Source organism: Seriola dumerili, unplaced genomic scaffold (genome assembly GCF_002260705.1).
Source record: "Seriola dumerili isolate Sdu_G_001 unplaced genomic scaffold, Sdu_1.0 BDQW01000478.1, whole genome shotgun sequence".
Lineage (NCBI taxonomy): Eukaryota > Metazoa > Chordata > Actinopteri > Carangiformes > Carangidae > Seriola > Seriola dumerili.
In genome coordinates this window covers 6,021,748-6,042,070 of record NW_019174733.1, presented here as the reverse complement: position 1 = coordinate 6,042,070, position 20,323 = coordinate 6,021,748, and the positions used below count along the sequence as shown (strand labels likewise).

Here is a 20,323-nt window from a genome sequence, read left to right as displayed (position 1 = left end):
AACAGTTGCTCACAGGAGAAGTAGAAAATGGCAAACAACTTGGTAGAAACAAGGAGCACAGGTCTTGTGGAAAAGCCCTTTATGACTGCACAGCAAGTCGAGAGCGCTCGCCCAAGACGTAGGTGGACATGTTTATTTGTCAACGATCAAGAGAAGGTTTGTTCTGGGACAAAGTTCTTTGAGCTGATGAAACAAACTCAACCTCTATCAAGATTATGGAAATGGGAAAGTGCGGAGGAACAGCTCATGACCCAAAGCCACCACCTTATCCGTGCATGTGTGACAGAAGCAACAGGACGGATGCAGAGGTGTACTGGAGCTCAGATTCAGTCAAAGGCATCAAAACTCATTGGACAACATTTCTTCATTCAGCAGGACAATGATCCTAAACATACGATATATATATATATATATACGGCCTATACTGGTCAAAGACTTGTCGTTTGACTTCATGTCTATGTGTCCAGTTATTTTTGGTGTCTGGACATTATGTGTTAAAAGTGCTATATCGCTGACGCAGTACTTTCTATACTGATGTAAACCTACTTCCTGCTAACACTTGAGCACTTTTATATAGTGTGCCTTATCTTATTTCAAACTGAAAGAGCTGAAGCATCAGACAAACAAACAAAAACATGTATCTGTACCATAAACAATGTTCATCTCTCAGTGCTCCTTACTCACACTCAAGTCTCAGGGATCGTCACCACACACACACATATAGAGGAACGTAAAAGATAATAACACACAGATCCCCAGATGTGAGTCATGAATTATGACTCGTACACACCCAGAGAGCCACACCCTGGGAAAGGTCTGAGTATCAGACATGTTTAGCAAGTCCTGGAAAGCCCTGGTTTCTCTGTGAGAGTGGAAGGGAGGGAGAGGAGAAAATGACACAAGGGTGAGGAATACAGTGAACGGGAAAGGGGGACAGAGGGTGAGGAGAAGTAAATGACTGAAAGCAGAGAGGGTTTGGAAAGGGAAGGAAATAAAAAAGTAAGGTAAAAATTTGATCAGTGCTTTCCTCCAGGCCAAACTAACTGACTGTACTTCGTTTCACCCATTATACATGTTCGTGCTGTGTCATGTCTCATTTTACTTTACATAAAATCACGGGGCAGAAAACCGCTGCTCCATTATGCCCTGTGCGGATTCACATGTTCAAGCCTGTCGCCCATGTAGCAACTATAAATTATAGAGATACAGAATGGGAGGGGGGTGGAGAGGGCACAACCAGAAAGGAAATACACTGCAAAGCCAATTCAGCTCAGATCACTCCTGATACTCAGATATGAATATTTACAGAACAGCAGAAACAAGCAGCCAGTGGGCACTAAAACGCAAGTAGAGCTGCAGGAGAGCAGTACAACAGCCAGCAGATGGCAGCTTCATGACGTTGCCAATCAAGAGCTAATACCACTCATGATGCAAATCAGCAGCAGCAGCAGGTTCTTAGCTTGGTGAAATAAAGCAGAGATCTTCAGCAAACTCCAGTGAAGAAAATACACCTCAAAATCATACTCAGGTACAGAATTTGAGTAAATGTACTTTGTTTCTTTCCACCACTGGAGATCATCACAGTCTAGGTCAGTGTTTGCTTTTTTTTATATGTGCTTCTACATTACTGCCAGTAGAGGTCAGGCTTGATCAGGAAATTAGCTTCTTTGGGTCTTTCATCCTCCGACCTATCCAACCCACACCGCTTCCTCTCTCCAGGTTAACTTGACCTTTCAGAGGTGTCTGTCGAGTAGTGGCCCAAAAAAAAAAGAGATATATGACAATGAAACAATGTGAAGTGAATGTCACCCCTACACAAAGCTGTGTCAAGTGATTGAGGGTTGGTTTCGATCCGCCTCCGAGGTGCTTTCCACTGAGAAGAGCCATAAGAACATTGAGATGTTCCCCTTCACAGTTCTCCCCAGGGTTCTCCCCACTGTTCTGCCACCTCATACCGGGACAGGGCCCCGAGGCTTCTGGGGCTCTGATGGAACGATCTGGGTTCAGAAGTCACTCTGAGGGACGGGCCACACTGTCAGAACACGAGAGACATATGACTCTGGAGGATGTACATAGGTGCGTATTATGAGGCTTATATATATTAATGTAAAGTACCTGGATTAGTAGTAGACAGTCGTGTAATATGTTTGTGATCATCATAAACCTCAGTTCCAGTTGTCCTGTGCATTTTAAATAGAGGAGGAGAATATGCTGTGTATATATGCACTTTTCATATAGAGCACAAAGTAGACTGCAGCAGCTTATTTAAAGCTTAGACATGTTTTTGATTATGTTTTGCTTTGCACAGTAAAGAGAGAGAAACAGAAAACACTGGGAGAAGATGAAGAAGACGACATGTGGAAGGTCCATGCTGGATTCAAGCACAGGATCTGTATGTGCTGTACAAAGTGTTGTAGTAGAGAGCTGCCACTCAGGAGCCAAAGCTGCTGTCCCTTTTTTTTTTTTTTTTTTTTTTTTTACATTGTGAAGGTTATGATCAGTCAAAGCCCCAGTGAGTCAGACTCAACTCATGTTTTAGCATGTTTCCGAACATCTTGCCTGTGACCTCTGCTTCCTTTACATAAATCAGTCAGATGACATCAATGTGACTGAGGACCGGCTTCTTTGCCAACTCTCTAATATGAGGTGTTTTATTAGCCAATTATTAGCAATTATTATTGCTCATGTTTTTGATTGAAGACGGGATCACATCATCAAAAGCACTTTCAGACATCAAGTCATGATAGCCTCCTATTTATGAGAATCAAAGTATCAAAGTTCAGGTTTATTAAAAAAGAAAGTTAAAAACAGTTGTTGTCAAACCATATTTACCAGCACAACAGGATATGTAAATAGCACGGTGCTTTCAAATTAGCAGTGGAGGAGGCGGGTATCTAAGGTAAAAATGGCAGAACCACACTGAGCCAACTTCAACTGCATCGTGAGAACTTTTATCTTTTCTATTTTGAACAATGCTTCCTATTTGCCCCCTTTGAGCTTATATGTTTTCTGTGTGAAAGTCTAATTTGTAAAATAACTACTGCTGTTAAATACATGTAGTGAAGTGAAAATAAAGAATATTTTCCTCTCAGTACTCACAGTACTTTACATTCATGTACTTGGCTACATTCCACCACTGCACAATAGTTATGCTGATTAAATAAAAATGAGGATTTTCATTTGTGCTACAGTAACAAGTGTAACAAACCAGACATAGTGACATGTCAAAGGATGTTTTGCTGTGTGTAAAGGAAAGATGTGACATTCAAATTTGAGTAGACAGTTTTTAAGAAATTATACTACACTTAAATCTTTTTTGTTTTATCTTTCCAGACTGAATTTATGAGGAAATTCACAGTGCCAAAGCCTTGAGTTGCATGACTATAACTACACTAATTAGTGGAAAGTTCAACTTCATCGATACATTTGGGGGGATTCTTAAGAGATTCTTTCACACTCAGAAATAATCCAGGGGTGATTTTTTTTTTTACACTCTTCTCAGCAAGCGTTGGATCTGATCATCCCATGTACGGTAATGCTGTGAAAGATTTGGACAGCAAGGAACTAATAATATTGCTCATATTGAACCACCTGGTGATTTGGAACAACGAAGTGGGCCATTGTACTATTCGGGGGTTTCCCATGTGCTGATGACTGTGGCGTTTTGCTCTCACCGCTTCCACAACCAGCTAGTATTGATTATCCTAACCTGTGAGTCAGCCAGCATGTGATCCCGCAAGGAACCTGTAAAAAGTTCAATCATCAGCATTAATTATAATAGAGCATTTTTCAAGTGTCTCAGGAATTTATCAAACGCTGAGTCATCGGGCATTTCTGAAATCAGGAAAGGTGGCATTGTATTTGTTCGGACTGATGTGTATGTCTAATGTCAACTTTGGGGCAAGGCCATCGTGCCCATTTGGAACGTTAAAGGTGAGGCCGACTCAATGAACTCATTCCACAAGAATCCATGCGGTCAGGTGATTCTCAGAGTTTCTGTTCCCCACATGAGTAGGTGGGAAAGCAACTGTGGTTTTCAGTGTTTTGGGCACAACACGGAACAAGGAGTCTTCCCACAGGGAAAGGAAAAGAAAATAGAAAGCGAGGAGTGAATCAGCACAGGGGTTTGTCTGCTTTAGTTAGATAACAACAGGTATAGATAAGATAAAAATTTTTGCCCTGGCACTGGTAAATCTGGGAACCTGTCCACAGTGACGTTTTACTTCACAGTTAGGATGACTTTCCACTTTGTATATCAAACATCTGGAGGACAGATTCTCGGAAAAGCTGCTTTGAATTACTGTTAGGCTTTTTAAAAATAAAGATGATGTGAAATGTGCTGTGTGTCATGGCAGCATTCTTAGCAATAAAAAGATAAATCGATTAATTGATTAATCTATCAGTCAACTGAGGAAAAACATTATTGACAAAAACTGTGATAGTGAACAGTGATAGTCCTTCGTCAAGCAAAATACCAAATAGTGTTTCCAGATGCAGAGGGGAAGCTTTGCTGCTTAACTCTGTTTAATATCATTGAAAACTTTGGGATTTTAGGCTATTGGTCAGACAAATAAAGAACAATCTGAAGACTTTGGCACTGGGAACTTGTCGTGGGCATTTTTAACTTTTGTGGAATTTTATGGCTAAATGATGAATTGAAAACTAATGAAAATAATGAAAATAACTTGTTGCAGCCAATACATTTTAAAATGTGTGGGAACTATGGGCACAAGCATGAATAATCTATATAGGCCAACACTGACCTTTCTCTCTCTCTGTCTCTACACACACCCACACACACACACACACACACAATTCTACATCCAAGCAAATTGTTGAACTAAATGCATCATGCCTTTCAATCTCACCGATCATGCTCACATGTGCAACACCAGCAAGTCGATTGTGACAGTTGGAACAAAAACAGAGTTGTGACAGCTCTTCTACTGTAGCTTCTATATTGGTAGACCGCAGAAAACAGTTGGTGTACTTTGACACACTCAGCCACTGATAAAACAGCTTGTTAACCACCATAACTGCAGGTGTACAAAGGTACTTGTGATTTGACACATGCAGAGTTTAAGTGTCTTAACTTCTCTGACAGCCACAGTCAGGCTGGATGTCGGGTGACATATGCTGTGCCTTCTTGTTTAGTATGTATGAGGGAAGATGATGAGGTCTGTCAATGTTTGGTACAAAAATAAATTAAGAAAAACAACTAACTTGTAGAGCCATATGTGAAGCAGAGGAGTCAAAGGTTTCTGTGTGTCTAGTCACGTTCAAGTACATTTCAATTAGCTATGGAGGCAGTTGGTTTAATCTGATTTAGGAGAGATTGAAGACAAACTCAGTTTCATGAATTAATACTGATTATATAATTAGACCTTTTTGTTGTTTTGTTGTTTTTTAGGAAGAAGAAGGGAACATATTTTTATTTGTAGACTGCACATGAGACAAAGGTGGTGTTTGGAATGTAATGTTGTATGTAAGAAGTTATGTTATTTTCACTGCTGCAACTGTATTTTTTTTTTTTTTACTTTTGGTTGGCTGAGAACTTCAATGCAGATGAAAAAAATAAATAACATAACCAACTTACTGCACTTGAATGTGCATTAAACTATAAATGGTATAATAAACTATCTCACCAAGTACTGAAAGAAAGAGACGGAGAAGCAGATGAGCTGAATGAATCATGCACCTCTGCAACCCGCCATGGTAGCACAGATCTGCTTCTGAAGTGTCCTTGAGCAAGACATCAAGTCTCTCTGAGCACAAGAAAGTCTGTTTTACAACATAATTTCCTGACAGTCAGAACAGTATCACATCATCATTGCAATACCTATACTCATCCAAACACAAATAGCCTACATAAATAAATGCACACACGCATACATCGGCGAGTCAAAGTCTACTTATACTCAAGTGATGAGTTTGTCTTTCGTTTCCCTTACTCATTTGCTGAGGCTGGTCTCGCTGCAGGCTAATGATTTATTTCTAAGGCTGTCTCATGAAATGGAATATGACGCGACCTGTCTGTCTCCCTCAGTGGCGCTCCTTTGTGCACAGTAGGTGGGAATTGCTTTTCAGTATTGACTCAGACAGATAGAGACGCCCCCTGGCGGCGGTGAGCTGTAACTCCGGGTTGTGACTGAGAGAGAGAGAGAGAGAGAGAGAGAGAGAGAGAGAGTGAGAGAGAGAGAGAGAGAGAGAGAGAGAGAGAGAGAGAGAGAGAGGAAAATGGGTGGACGGAAAGTCCCCGTGTGGAAATCCCCTTGACTCGGGCTGTTTCCTTTTTTTTTTTTTTTTTTTTTTTTTAGAAAAACTAACGTTAGTACACGTAACGTTAGTGTGTACTCTTTTGAAAGGCTTCGCAAGCTGCGAGGGCTCTAAAATAGATCTGGTAGTGAAGGAAAGAGAAGGTTGAATGGCGCCGAGGACCGCTGCGGTGAGGCTGAGTGAAGTGGCTGAGAGAGGACTAGCCTGAGCATCCGGGAGGGCTTTGTTATTACCCCGACATATTACACAGGTAAGACACCCGTCCTCCATCCCCGTGCCTCCCCATGTGGACAACGTTTCTTTCCAAAGGGGGTGAGACTTGGCTTGTACAACACGTCTGGGCCTTGAGTAATGTATGGTCGTGTTTCTGGGGACATGGAGGAAGCTTGAAGCCTGCTCACGACAGTGGCTTTGACAGCCATTGTTTACAAAGACGTCACCCTCGAGCGGATTACTGGGCATTTAAACAGCCGAAATGTGGCATCGGCGCCGCTGCACTGTGTCAATACCCGCGGTGTGAGACGCGATTCAACGCTACATTGTTTCAAAGGTAGTTGTCATTGGAATTACGTAAGCCTTTAACGTCAGCAAAGTCTCCTGTTATTGTGTTTTTGTGTAGCCAGCCATCCTAAACCGCAGCGTCCACCTCTGTGCAACTGTCTGTCTGCTGAAAGTCTTTGAGCGGTGCCAACACACCAAACAGCGATTAATGACTGGTGTCAACGCGCTCACTGACATCCAGGTGTCTGTTGTCATGTTCCTCATGTGACTGAGTAGCCCTTTAGCATGGCCTAGTCTGTTGTTGCACCTGCTGCTGCTTGAGTAGTAAAGGCACAGAGGCCACTGTAAGCTAAATATTCAGGTGTTGCAATTGGGAACTTAAGCAGTGTCCACTGACTGGAAGCGTCTACGTGGTTGCCTTGAGGATGTTGTTGCAAGTTAAAAAGTCAGCAAAACTCCAGGCCGTACTTGCTGACCATCACTTTCTACTTCCTGTGAGCTGAAAATGTGCCAGATCGCTCTTCATTGAGGCTGAAATATTCCCTTATAACCTTTTTAAAAGAGTGTCACACTTAATCAGTCACTCTGCTTTTCCACTATACTTCTAATATCAGGCTGGACATTGAACCTTAATACCTTTTTAAGTACTGGCATCAAATGATTAGTCATATTCTTAGCCTTTTTTATTTATCCTTCAAACTGAAATTTTCAAATTAAAATCAGAAAACTTTGCAAACTTTAGGTCGTATTTTAATCAGGTGAAATACCTTTATAGCTCCTTATGTTCAGACAACATGAAATGATTTACTGGGAGATTTACATATTTTTGTTTGATGGAAAAAAGAAATGTTTATCTTCCTCAAGGTATGCTATGGAAAACAATATTGTATGGTATTTGTGCTGGCACAGGTATCGAAATTTTTCGAACATTTCCCGGACTTACCCCATGTTTTGAACAAAGACTTAATGCAGGCCGACAGTTTTGCCCTCTAGAGAAAGGTGTGGGCGAGGGACGAGGCCTTGGGGCAGTCAGTGTGACCTTCCCAGCAGCCTGGGAAGCCCTGGGTGGCCTTCAGTCGAAGTCTGGAAAACACCAATTTATTGTTGGAAGGCTTTGAGCTCAGTGGGACACTGGGATGCCCTGTTGGGGGGAAACTCTCAAAACCCATCAAGATGAAAAAGAGAATTAAAAGAACAAACAAGGATACAAAGGGTTCTTTGTGTACTTTATTCTATTTGGCCCACCAGAATCTCCAGTGAAAAAGCCCCAGCCTCCACAGTGGGATGATCCTGTGTTTTGGGTGATTTCCCGAACAAACTGTAAATTAAGTTGTGTCTGAAACCTCATTTAATAAGGAAGGGGAATCTCCAATGAAAATTTCCCACCAGTCCCACCAGTCTGTTCTATTCATTTCTACTGTACCTTACAGTGAAAATAACATATCCACTCCCTTGCTCCACTTCTCTCCATCCAGTTTCCACGTTGTTTGGTCATCGGCAGTTGGTCCCTCCTCCTCCTCCTCCTCCTCCTCCTCCTTTCCTTCTCCTCGTTCCTCTTCCTCCCCCCCTTCCATCCACCTGGCCACCCATCCACCATGTCGCAGGGTCAGAACTTCCTCCCCAAATTCCTGTTTGTCTCCAACCTGCTGAAGGCGGTGAAGATCCGTCAGCGAGTGCCCAACGACGTGGTGAAGCCGGCTGCCAGCGGCGGCCTGATGCACCACCTGCGGGGTATGCACAGGTACACTCTGGAGATGATCGCCATGAACCACTTCCCACAGGCCTTCAGGGAGGTGGTGCAGGCCGCCATCCTGGACCGAGCCATGCAGGCCTCATTGGAGCAGGAGAAGAAGCTCAACTGGTGTCGGGAGGTGAAGAAGATGGTGCCTTTACGTACCAATGGTAAGAAAGATTTCACTGATGTTTAGGAATTGTACTGGAGTCTACTGTAAACCAGGTTTCTATGATTTTTCTACTTGTGGGTGAAGATTCATAAAGTTGTGAGCATTTTAGTTTTCAAGGTCTAAATTGTGGATTTTGGAGCAGCAGGTTTTGGTGATATTTAATGCAAAGTTCAACAGATTCAACAGTTGGTCACAGAGCTGATGCCAAACTTTTTTTCCTTGATTTCAGGAATTGTAGTGATGATGTTCATTGCTCAAGGGGGGGAGGATGTGTTTTGCTTTTGTTTCATTTTCTATGATAGAGAGGAGGCGTGAGTTTATGAGCCAGAGCTTTTGGATATGTAAATTCTGAGATGTCATTACTCACAAGCCGGGTTACTGTAAATGACAGCAATTGAGGGACACAGGTTCCGCTTTCACATACATTCATTTAGCAGCCCCCTTGGTTTTACTCTAAGTTCAGTCAGCCCATTGCTAAGTCATGTTTTCTGTTACGTGGATGTTGTAACACGGGAACATCCCAGGGTAGTTAAACATTCAGACATAGGCCTGATTACTTCTGATCATAGCTCTGTACTGGGAAATTCTCTGTCGTCACATGCTGGACTGTTATTTACTGTTGATGATGTTTCAGACCCAGTATTTCCACAGTTTTTCATTTACAACCTTTGGGGTATGTCCCCTCTTTTTCTGTGTAGGCGTGTAAGGAGTGTGAATGTCAGTGGATCTTAAAACATCATAAAAGAAAAAATTCACCTTAAGTTCCCCACCTGACCAACTGATGTAGGTTTACGTCTCTGTCTTTGTGACTATTAGATGTGTCACAGCTCAACAGGCCTTGTATAATCAAATGTGACCAAACCCAACTATGACCAACTGTGTGTCATTGTTTCTGTTGGCCTTTTTATTTATATTGCATGAACTTAAACACGTGGTGTGTAGGTCTATTTTTAGGTAAGAGGAAAAAACAATTTTTGAAGGGAAACCATAGCATTCACAACAGAAGTAGGAAGCGGAAATCAAGCAGTGTTGAGTTTGTATTAAACATGTGAGTTTCCAGAGGAAATAGTCTCTTTCTTTCTTACAGGAAGCAATTAACACTTAGCAGTTAGAAATCCCTGTATGGATCTCATGCCAGTATTTTCTTTGAACGGTTACTGGATGGATGAGGAACGTACGTGATGTTTCGTGTCATGTCACCATGCTCGTTTTTCAGAAATAGTGAAACTCTTTGCGAGAAGCCCTGCCAATTCTGAAGTTAGTAATCACTAAAGTAGTTAGTGGAACCCATTGTTCCCCTTTAGAAAAAGACCCCTGAATTGATGACAAACTCTGACTGACTTCTGCTGCCAGTAACCTGGATGGAATTTCCTGGCTTGCAAAGATGATGTCAGAAAGATGAGACAGAATGTAGAGCCAGAGTGTCTAACTCTGAAGGACCCAGATGTGACTTTGAGCAGAGGACGGACAACACACAGACACACATACAGAGGACTGACTGACTGACTGCTGCTGAGTCATTGGAGCTCAGCAGACACACACATACACACAGAGAACGTGAGAGAGGAGAAGTCCATCACTGAACGTCTAGTCAGAGCAGGTCATATTAATCAAGCTTCTCAGAATCATAAAATTGGTACAAGATCAGTCTCCACATCGTCTGGGACTAAAATTTACTCGTTGACCCAAAGTATTTTTCTCAGGTCTTTATGTGATTTAGAAAAGATCAAAACCTCTCAATTCTTTTCAATTCCCATATCTTCTATTCCCAATATCTGAGGCTAGACTGAGAAATTAAAAAGAGCAAAACATCCTTGTTAAATGTTTATTTCCTCGCAATTAAAATAACATGGTCATATCTGTTTTCCTGTTTTGTGCAACTTTTCCATCCACTGAAGAAATTATTATTGAAATTCAGTGTGTCTTCTGTCTTGAATGTCTAGAACTCATCCGTGGGTTTTTCCCGAACAGCATCCCATGTCTGTCATGTGTCCCCAACAGGCGGGATTTGTTCAGCAACATAACACTGACTCTGCATACTGGAGTATCAGAGAGGACACACACACACACACACACACTGCCACTGTGTTCTGCCTTATAAATACAGACTTCAGGTTTCTTGTCATAATGAAGTATTCACATTATTTGGCACCAAACACTCGACTTGTTGTAATAGATAGCTTTCAGACAGAATAGTGGATGATGTGTGACAAAAACCTAGACCCCAATTGGAAACCACAATATTGCAAACTTGTATCACCTGGATGGCAAACAGATGTGGATTGAGTGTGGTCCTACGCTCGTGTGTTTTCAGGAAGTGTCCCAGCTTGCCAAAGAGGAAGTGTCTATATATAGACTGATGGGACCAGCAGCCCACTCTTTCATTCTTAGTCGTCAGGCAGCTCAATTCAGGGTCAAAAGTCTGTGTGTTTTTGTGCACAAGAGGAACTAATTACACATGTATGTTTTGGTGTTTGTGCCTATTTATGTACGCCCGCGAATGTACAGTATCTTTGTTGAGAATGAGGTGCTGTTGAGGATGCCTCCGCTCGCTAGAGAGCCATGCATTTTATTTTTTCGGTGAGAGTGATGCAAGAGCGCCGAAATGCAACAACAGCTCTAGCTAGGCTGAAACAGAAGCAGATGTGTTATTTTTTTCTCAAAGTACAGTGGGATGTTCTTTTTGATTGAATGAAAACAACTGTATCTCACATTACAGTCACCTTGCACCACAGTTAATGTTATTTTGAGAAATCCAATCATAGTTTGGCCTGTGGCATGACACTAATCATGGGCTTTTAGAAGCCTTGTAGTGTAGGTTAACATTTTCTTAGCTTAACTTTTCCTGTAGAAAGATTAGTTCTTGCAATGTGAACAACCTTTATATTAGGTTTATCTTGCTCTGAAAGTTTCTTTTTGATGCAGCAGTATTATTACAGAGAAAGGTGTGTATGCTTCAGGTGCGTGTGAACTTTTGCCAGGTGAAAATCAGCAAACAGATCATAGAGTCGAATATGCACATTACTGTGCATTTGTATAGGTTTGTGCATGCAACTGCACATATTATCTCGTGTTGATAGCAGTACTTAAAAAGATAACGTTCCATCCTGTCCAAGCCACGCCCCTGTGGAAAGTCCAGGAGCAGCTGAGCAGCACTGATGCGTTGGGATCACTGGAGGGGAACGCGCACACACGCACAAAAGGCAGAAGTTAGCGCAGGGAAATTCCTGTGTTTAGTGTGGCAACAGGGTTTTTTTTTTAATTTTTTAAGCAATACACACATTGACAAACATGGGCTCTCCTGTTTCACAATGAGAAAAAGACCCAGTGCTGCTATAGGAGACCAAATAAAATTCCAAGGTTTTTATTTGGCCGTGCTCTCTAACACACATTCCTTTTGAGAAACCAACTCTTTATCCCTCTGGAATACATAGAAGTAGTTTTCTTTGACATGAAGCTAGATAATATATTGTTTGAGATTTTTTTGGGCAGATTAAGGTTTTAAAGCATGGATATTTCATTTTTAAAAAACGTATTTAAGCTAAATTAAGGGCCATTTTTCTCAGGCCAGCTGTGTAGAAACATTAGCTTTGTCTATAATGTGTGTGTGTGTGTGTGTGTGTGTGTGTGTGTGTGTGTGTGTGTGTGTGTGTGTGTGTGTGTGTGTGTGTGTGTGTGGTGTTGTGTGTAACGATGTACGACTGTACGTATGTGTGGTCATATAATAGCCCAGACACCAGATAGCTCAACAACCAGCCCGACGGCCTGGAAATCCCCAGACTTTTGTTACGCTTGTGTGTGTGTGTGTGTGTGTGTGTGTGTGTGTGTGTGTGTGTGTGTGTACCCTGCAGTTGTCTGATGTGTGTGCTGTGTACACACTGCTTTTGTGTGTGCACATGCATGACCCCTTGCACAGTTTTAAAAGGTTGTATCCCATTTATAAAATAAACTACCTGAAGTGCTAACATCATATATGTTTGCCTGCCTTTTCTGTGTGTGTCTATAGGAGATGGGAACTGTTTGCTCCATGCAGCCTCTCAGTACATGCTGGGCGTTCAGGACACAGACCTGGTGCTTCGGAAAGCCCTCCATGGTGTTTTGAAAGAGACAGACACTGGCGTCTTTAGAGCTCGCTTCCAGGCAGAGCTGCTCCAGTCCCAGGAGTTCACCCAGACCGGACTCCGATACACCACCATGGTATGAAGATGGAATGATTTCCCATGTTAAAAGCCTTTTCCTTTACTTTGTATTAAGCCTTAGCTAAAAAAAAACACAACGTATGTTCTAGCTTTTACTAAAATTGAATTGATTACACAAGTGTGCACAAGTTTATATCCTAACTCCTTGTGTGTGCGTGTGTGTGTTTGTGTGTTTGTGTGTGTGTGTGTGTGTGTGTGTGTGTTTGTGTGTGCTCCATTTAAGAACTGGGAGGAGGAGTGGGAAAAGATTGTGAAGATGGCGTCTCCGGTCTCCAGTAGCAACGGCCTCCAGTTTGACTCTCTGGAGGACATTCACATCTTCATCCTCTCCAACATTCTCCGCAGACCCATCATCGTTATCGCAGGTAGTCACTTTTTATCATCACAAAGGATGTTTCCTGCTCTTTGTTAGCCATCAAAGACTCACTGGTCTTGTTTCAACAAGTCTCTCAGTGATAGAGAAGATGAAGGTATCTACTCAACCACCAGAGCCTCAACATTTTTGTGTTAGTTGTTTTGAAGTCTCCGTGGTGTTTGATTTCACTGTATCACCTCCTTTGTACTTTATGAACCGTATGCAGGGTAAATTTGCAGAAACTTGTTTTAAACCATATTAGAGTTTCCCTATTTTCCAACAATCAAACAGTTTGTCTCATAAAATGTGGACTAAAAACATCTTTAACTTGTTCTCGGACAATTATTTTTTAAATCCCTAGTAAATCTTAAATCGCTGTTCTTCCAACAGACCAGGTGGTCAGGAGTATGAAATCTGGCTCCTCCATCTCTCCTTTGAATGTTGGTGGGATTTATCTGCCGCTACACTGGCAGCCCACAGAGTGCTACAAATACCCAATAGTACTTGGCTACGACTCCCAGCACTTTGCACCCCTCATCACCATCAAAGACAGTGGTCCAGGTAAGAAAAACTAAGAGGGACGGTGTTTATGCAGCTGACACAATAAACAGAGAATGACAAAGGCCTTGTATGAGGTTGCTCATGTTTTTATGATTTGTGCTCTGAATTTTCCAGAGATCCGAGCAGTACCGCTGATCAACCCTGGACGAGGGGACTTTGAGGAGCTGAAGGTTCACTTCCTGATGGAGAAAGAACAGCAGCAGAAAGAGAGACTTCTCAAAGACTACCTGTTACTGATAGAGATCCCCGTCATAGGCTTGTGCCACAACGTCCTACGGATCATCAATGCTGCAAGGTACTTACAGACAATATGCTCGGTCCCCGACGTAGTTTTGCATGTTGCGACTCAGTTACAAGATTCAAATGGTTTAATGGTTTTAGTGCAGTCATGAACCACATTGTACATCTCTGTCCTAAGGCTGGATGAAGGCAATCTCCCTGAAGACATGAACCTGATGGAGGACTACCTGCAGCTTGTCAACCATGAGTACCAGCGCTGGCAGGAGGACAAGGAGCAGGCATGGGCCGCCCAGCCACAACGCCCACCACCCTTCTCTGTCTCCCAGCTCTCCCTCATCGAGATCCGCTGTGCCACGCCACGATGCACCTTCTATGTCTCTGTGGACACGCAGCCTCATTGCCACGAATGCTTTGAGAAGCGACAGGCCACTACAGGTGGAGGAGCAAGGATAGAAGGGGTAGTACAGACCAAGGGAGGAGGGGTACAAGGTGGGGTAGGTGTGATAGGGGGATCAGAGACTGAGGTGAGCTCTAGAGGAGCCCAAAGCGGGAGCCCCCCATCCTCCTCGTCTGGGAGAGGGGTGGTGGTATCCAGCCCCCGCTCAGCCCCACCCACTGCTCCCAGCCTCAGCCTGTACAGTGAAACTCATGCCATGAAGTGCAAGACACCCGGCTGCGTCTTTACCCTTAGCGTGGAACATGATGGACTTTGCGAGCGCTGCTTCAACTCCAGGCAGAACCATGGACCCCCTGGAGCTGGAACGGCTGCTACAGTACTCCCAAGCCCCAATGGGGGGCCTGTAGTCCCTCACCCGGCCCAGGGTTCCGGCTGGACCCAGTGGGGGGGCTGTGAGACAGAGACAGAACGCTGCAGCATGTGTAGACAGGAGGCGTTCAGGATATTCAATGGCCTGTGTCCACCCTGCATGCAGAGACAGCAGGCTCCAGAGAGGGGAGAGCCACAGCAGAGCAACCCCAGAACTGAGGCCTCGTCTTCAGCTTGGAGCCAGGCCAGGGACGCTGAGCGGCCATGCCTCACCCTAACCCCAGGGCACACCTCAGCCTGGCAGGCCCCTCTGGCCCGGCCTTGTAAAAGATCTGGTTGCCAGTTCTTTGGGACGCCAGAGAAGTTGGGTTTCTGCACTATTTGCTACGTAGACTATCAGACCAACCACCGTAAGTCCTGAAATGAAACAGGAAAACTTCTATGATGTTGTAGGATTTTCAGACATAGAAATTAAAGTTATTTAAAAAAAAAAAAAAGTCTTTGTCAGTTTGTTTTTGTTTTTGCTTTGTAGGAATTGTTGATATGTAAAGTTTAATTGGATTTCTGTCTTTCTTAACTCAAATTTAAAATCATACGGGACATTGCTTACGTTGGCCACTGTCTGTTTCAGACATGACCCCTCCCCCTGCACCGGTCCAGAACCGGCATGGTTTGGAGGCAGGCTTCCAGAACGCCTCGCGGTGTCGTGGGCCTGGGTGTGGTGCGGTTGGCAAGGCAATGTTGGAGGGCTACTGCGACAAGTGCTATGTCAAAGAGCAAAGCGCACGGCTCAACCAAGTGGCACATCGCACACCACACTCCCCTCCTCTAGTCATGGTAGGGCTCTGCCACAGCTTCTTAACTCCGTCTCTTTTGCTGTGTTGTTCTTCACCTTTCTCATCTGTTATTTGTGTCTTATTCTTCCAGTGTCTTCTTTGTGTTTGTTTCTTTTTCTGTTATCACTTACTTTTTCAACAATTGCAATATCCTGCTGGTGCACCGTTGACATTTCTTCTCCTTCTCTTTGCTCTCCCTCTCTTTCTCTGTACAAAAAGCGTGACCGAGCAGCCAAACCCAGATCTTCGCAGCAATCCCAGACCCAGACCCAGACACAGTGCCGGCGGAGTGGCTGCAGTAATGTGTCTCCGGGTTGCACAGACCTTTGCCCAGAGTGCCACACACGAGGCCAGGGCAGAGAGGTGGGCAGGCGGGCGCAGGCGCCCAAGGAAAAGTCCAAGCAGCGGTGCCGGACGCAGGGCTGCGACCACTACGCCAACCAAGAGAAACAGGGCTACTGCAACGAGTGTGACCACTTCAAACAGATTTACCGCGGCTGACCACATACGTACCCATGCACGCAACAACGATGATGACACATCGCTAGCACGCTAGAGCCGCTGCCCTGCTGTGGGCGCCCCATGCCAGTCAATGCACCTCTGATACTAACTAACCAACTAACTAACTAGCTAGTGACTAACTAGTAACCTTATGGCCTGAAAATCAAACCCCCCATGTAGAATGTGAAGAGAGAATGTGTGTACGTGGGGGGGAGTGAGTGTGTGTGTGTGTTCGCAGTAGACATGGCCTCCAGAATACCTCTTTGTGCAATTATTATCATCTGATGTGCCCTGTGCACTTAACACGGTGAGAGGTTTGGCTACATGTCAGAGCAACTGACTTAACTCTTGTGTACAATATGTATTTAGAGGTACGTAGTGAATCGTGCCGGACAAAATGATTGTATGTTGACATAACAAGAAGCATCTGACATTGCTTTCTAGACCACAGCCAAGGATTTATACCCCCCGTCTGTCTGTCTGTCTTAACCAATCTGTGTATCTGTCTGCCTGTCTGTCTAGCATTTGCTCTGTAGAGTGAGGGATGCAGCAGTTGGGGAAGCCCAGCGACAAATCTGTGGAAGTAGTAAGCAGAAGTGAGGCAAACTGGGCCAAAGCAAAGCTAGTGAAGTGCTAGAAAATAAAATAAAATGGTGTTCACCGCTGTTTAGCTTAGTTCTCCAAAATCAGTCATTTAGACAGAGATTTGCCAGAAAAGCCTCTTGCAATCAATATTGTAGAATGATCAAGAATTGATTTTCTTCCATTAGTCAATAGCAGTGTTAGTTTATATTTTGAGGCAAATTAACCTTATTATTATGACTTATCAGTTACATGAAGTTGTCATTGTGAACTTGCTTGATATGAAAAGTCAGAACAGACCATGCGTCTGAACAGTGCGAGACAGACAGGGCAGGCCCCTGCTAGTTTTGGTGCTACATGTACAGAAATACAAGCCTCTCCATTGTAGCCAACACGCTGGCAGTGTCAGCAGACAGAGGGCAGAGAACACAGCAGAGACAGGACTCATTCTCTTTCTATCCCCCCCCCCCCTTCTCCAAAACAGATCTGTTGCCTTGGATGTTGTTTTCCTGTTTACTGACCACTTAAGCACCTAGAAACGCATAGACACATGCGCACATATACTTACACAAATCCACACAAATGTAGTAGTTCCAGTCCTGTCAAAAGGGGATTGCCAACTATGGAAAGAACTGAGAACATGACACACATATGCACACACACGCAAACACAGCTCTGTGAGATTGTACACGCCCCACCCCAGCCTGAGGTGATGTGCAGGTAAACAAACCCACAGAGAATTCATTCCTCTCTGCTCCACCCCACTGGATGTGCCAAGGCGACAATTTCAAAACTTCAGAGAGCAATCCCATTGCCTGCTTTGGCTAATCTTGTTTATCTGAATGTGTTTTGTGCTGCTGCTACAACAGCACAGTATTGAGGCTGATCCTCGATAAGTTTTGCCTTTAAGTAGTGATTACAATTTTATGGACCAGAGGGGCCTGATCAGTGATCCTGGATCAGTGCCCCCACCTATAAAATGCTTTTGTGAATATGGATCTTGGTCCATATTGTAGGACCTTCCAACCCGATGCCTCATCTCCAACACACACACACAACGCGCGCATGTGTGCGTCTGGAATACGCAAAACTGACATTCCTGTTTTGTTTTTTTGATTTTTTTTATTTGTTTGGGGATTTTTTATTGTATTTTGATATATTTGGTTTTATTTCTGCCAAAAAAAAAAAAATACATGTGCCATCAATCGCCAAACAGTTGTTGTTACCTCCTTAAAAATGGCCAGCCTGGACCATTCTGTACTAACTAGAGTGCCACAGATAGACATCTCCAGTTCTGTGTAACAGGAAATTAGAGCTTGTCAAGCTCTCCCCATGTTGAAAATCCACAAATGGGTACCATCTTTCCATGAGTGTCTATTTTAGCTGAATGCGAAGAACTATTTATCTGCATTGATAACCTCAAGCATAAAATGTTAACTCAAATGTGATATGAAGTGGATTATTCCCATAACAATTCTGCTGAAGAATTCCACTGCAGTTGGCAGACGTGTATCTGTGGCTCTAGTTAGAAAAGCATAGACAAACAGGCTCTCGGTCTGCCTTTTCATTCAACTGTATCTAAAGCTGTCAGGCCAGTCCACGTGTTGACGGCCTGTACGTAGATCTCTGTGTGCTTTAATCACCTCTAGACAAACCTTAATCAATTTAAAGGCCAATTTGTGGTCAGCTCATCAGGACCCCTTAACAAGTATTTCGGGGCTCCGACCGAGTTTGACTGAGAGATGATCACATAAGTTGCACATGACTTGTCGAAGCTGCTGAGGCATTTAGGAATGGTACTCCGACTCGCTTAGGGACATTCCAACAGTAGGAAGAGCATTCGCTTATGAGCAGAAAGTGTAACAAAACATGCAAACGGTGTGGAAGTTTCTTTGTGTGACCTTTCGACAATAGGGTATTGTATGAAAAAAAGCCTGGTTTTATTTGTTAAGTATTTATTCATATCAAAATATCTGTATTGTGTGATTCAATAATTATTTATATGTCGTCCTGAAATGAATTATTTTTATTAAGAAATCTGAAATCTGTCTAATGTGGTTCTTGTCTCTGTAGTTCTGTGTGTGTGTGTGTGTGTGTGTGTGTGTGTGTGTGTGTGCGCGCGGCTGGTTAAGCAGGAGAGAAATGTGTGTGTGTGTGTGTGTGCGCACTTGCACTGTCACGGAATATACGACACAACCACGTTGTGTGCTTTCCTACAAGCGCTTGCACATATAGTGTTTGTGTGAGCTCTTTCAGAATTCAACATTGCACTCTTATTACAGCATTGTCTTCCTCTGCTATACGCCATGCATTGCCCAAATCTGTTTTTGCTGAGAAGCATTTGCTCACCACTGGCACCGAGTCCATCACCAGTGTAGGAAGTACAGTGGGTGCTGCAAAAGCCATCAGATAAACTGATCACTGAGGCCTTGGTTAGATGTGGCGGAGTGCACCATTTTCCAATGCTAAACTGGGTTATAGCTCTTCTTTTCTTTTTCTTCTCTCCACCTCCGTTGTTCTTATTTCTTTTTCTCATTGTTACACATTTCCATACGAAAAAAAGTTCAAATTATGTTTTTCTTAGGTGCTTTCTTTCTCTATTTAGTTCTTTCCAGACTTATGTTAGTGTCGTGCTTTTAGAAAAAAAGAAAAAGAAAAGAGAACCCCCACCCTCAGGAGGAGTGGATCATTCAGTGGGAGGGGGAGTTTGGAGAAAGGGGGGATATAGCAGTGACATATATACATATATATACATATGTGGCCAGAAAATGTATACATGGCCAGAGGTGACATTTAACAAGTATGGGACTGCAGGTTTTTACGTGGGCTCCTACCACAGTCAGATTGGTAAGCTGATGTGGTTTCCTGGAAATACCCCAGCATGCAAACACTCCCTACAAGTGTACCTTTGCAGACGAGCGCTGTTTGACTTGACGTGTTAACGCTTCACTGATGTGGTGCATTGAACCTCACTATGCAAGCGTCATGTAAAAGTGATTCTATGAAGCAAGTGTATGAATTACAAAGATAAGAACCGTACTCAAAAATTTTGATCAGAAAAGTGGTGGTCTGTAGTAAAAAAGATGCAGAGTTGTGTAGCACACACAACGACACGCAGTCCCAAGAAATACTATTCATGTAAATGACAGATACGGAGCTGTGTGTTCAAGAGAAGACAGATTACCTAAAAAACTGGGTGAAATGGTGTTGAAATCAGAATGAAAAGATCATATGTAAAACAATCAAACTGATGTTCAATACAATGAACTGTGTTCCACTTTTAAGTTCTTAAATTCAGTTTGCATGGAATCAGAAATGTGGACTGAAGAGGTCACAAGAGATAAATGGAAAGATCAAGTTAATGCCTAGTCCTATTGGGTGGAGGACTACAGGTGGATATTCATGTGCTTCATACATGTATTATGTTACTTAAATGCTACTTAAGTACAGGACTACATGTACTTCCACCACTGGTAGTTTAGTGGTACAATTAGTTTAACAAACCCACTGTCATGTGATAAACGGGGAGCTTTGGGGCACCTGTGGGTCTGTGGCCCTGCCTCCTTTGCCCAGTTTGTAATCCAGCCTTGATCCAGGGGATA

At 43.3% G+C, this 20,323-nt stretch overlaps 1 protein-coding gene across 1 annotated transcript; it reads left to right on the top strand.

The window, feature by feature from the left end:
- Positions 1-6,338: 6,338 nt before the first annotated feature.
- tnfaip3 (TNF alpha induced protein 3) lies at positions 6,339-18,759 on the top strand. Its single transcript, XM_022763593.1, has 9 exons — positions 6,339-6,526; positions 8,253-8,679; positions 12,688-12,878; positions 13,104-13,245; positions 13,626-13,796; positions 13,911-14,091; positions 14,215-15,212; positions 15,434-15,639; positions 15,858-18,759. Exons 2-9 carry the CDS (start codon positions 8,373-8,375, stop codon positions 16,137-16,139), a joined length of 2,478 nt encoding a protein of 825 aa, XP_022619314.1. The 5' UTR covers positions 6,339-6,526; positions 8,253-8,372; the 3' UTR covers positions 16,140-18,759.
- The last annotated feature ends 1,564 nt before the right edge of the window (positions 18,760-20,323 follow it).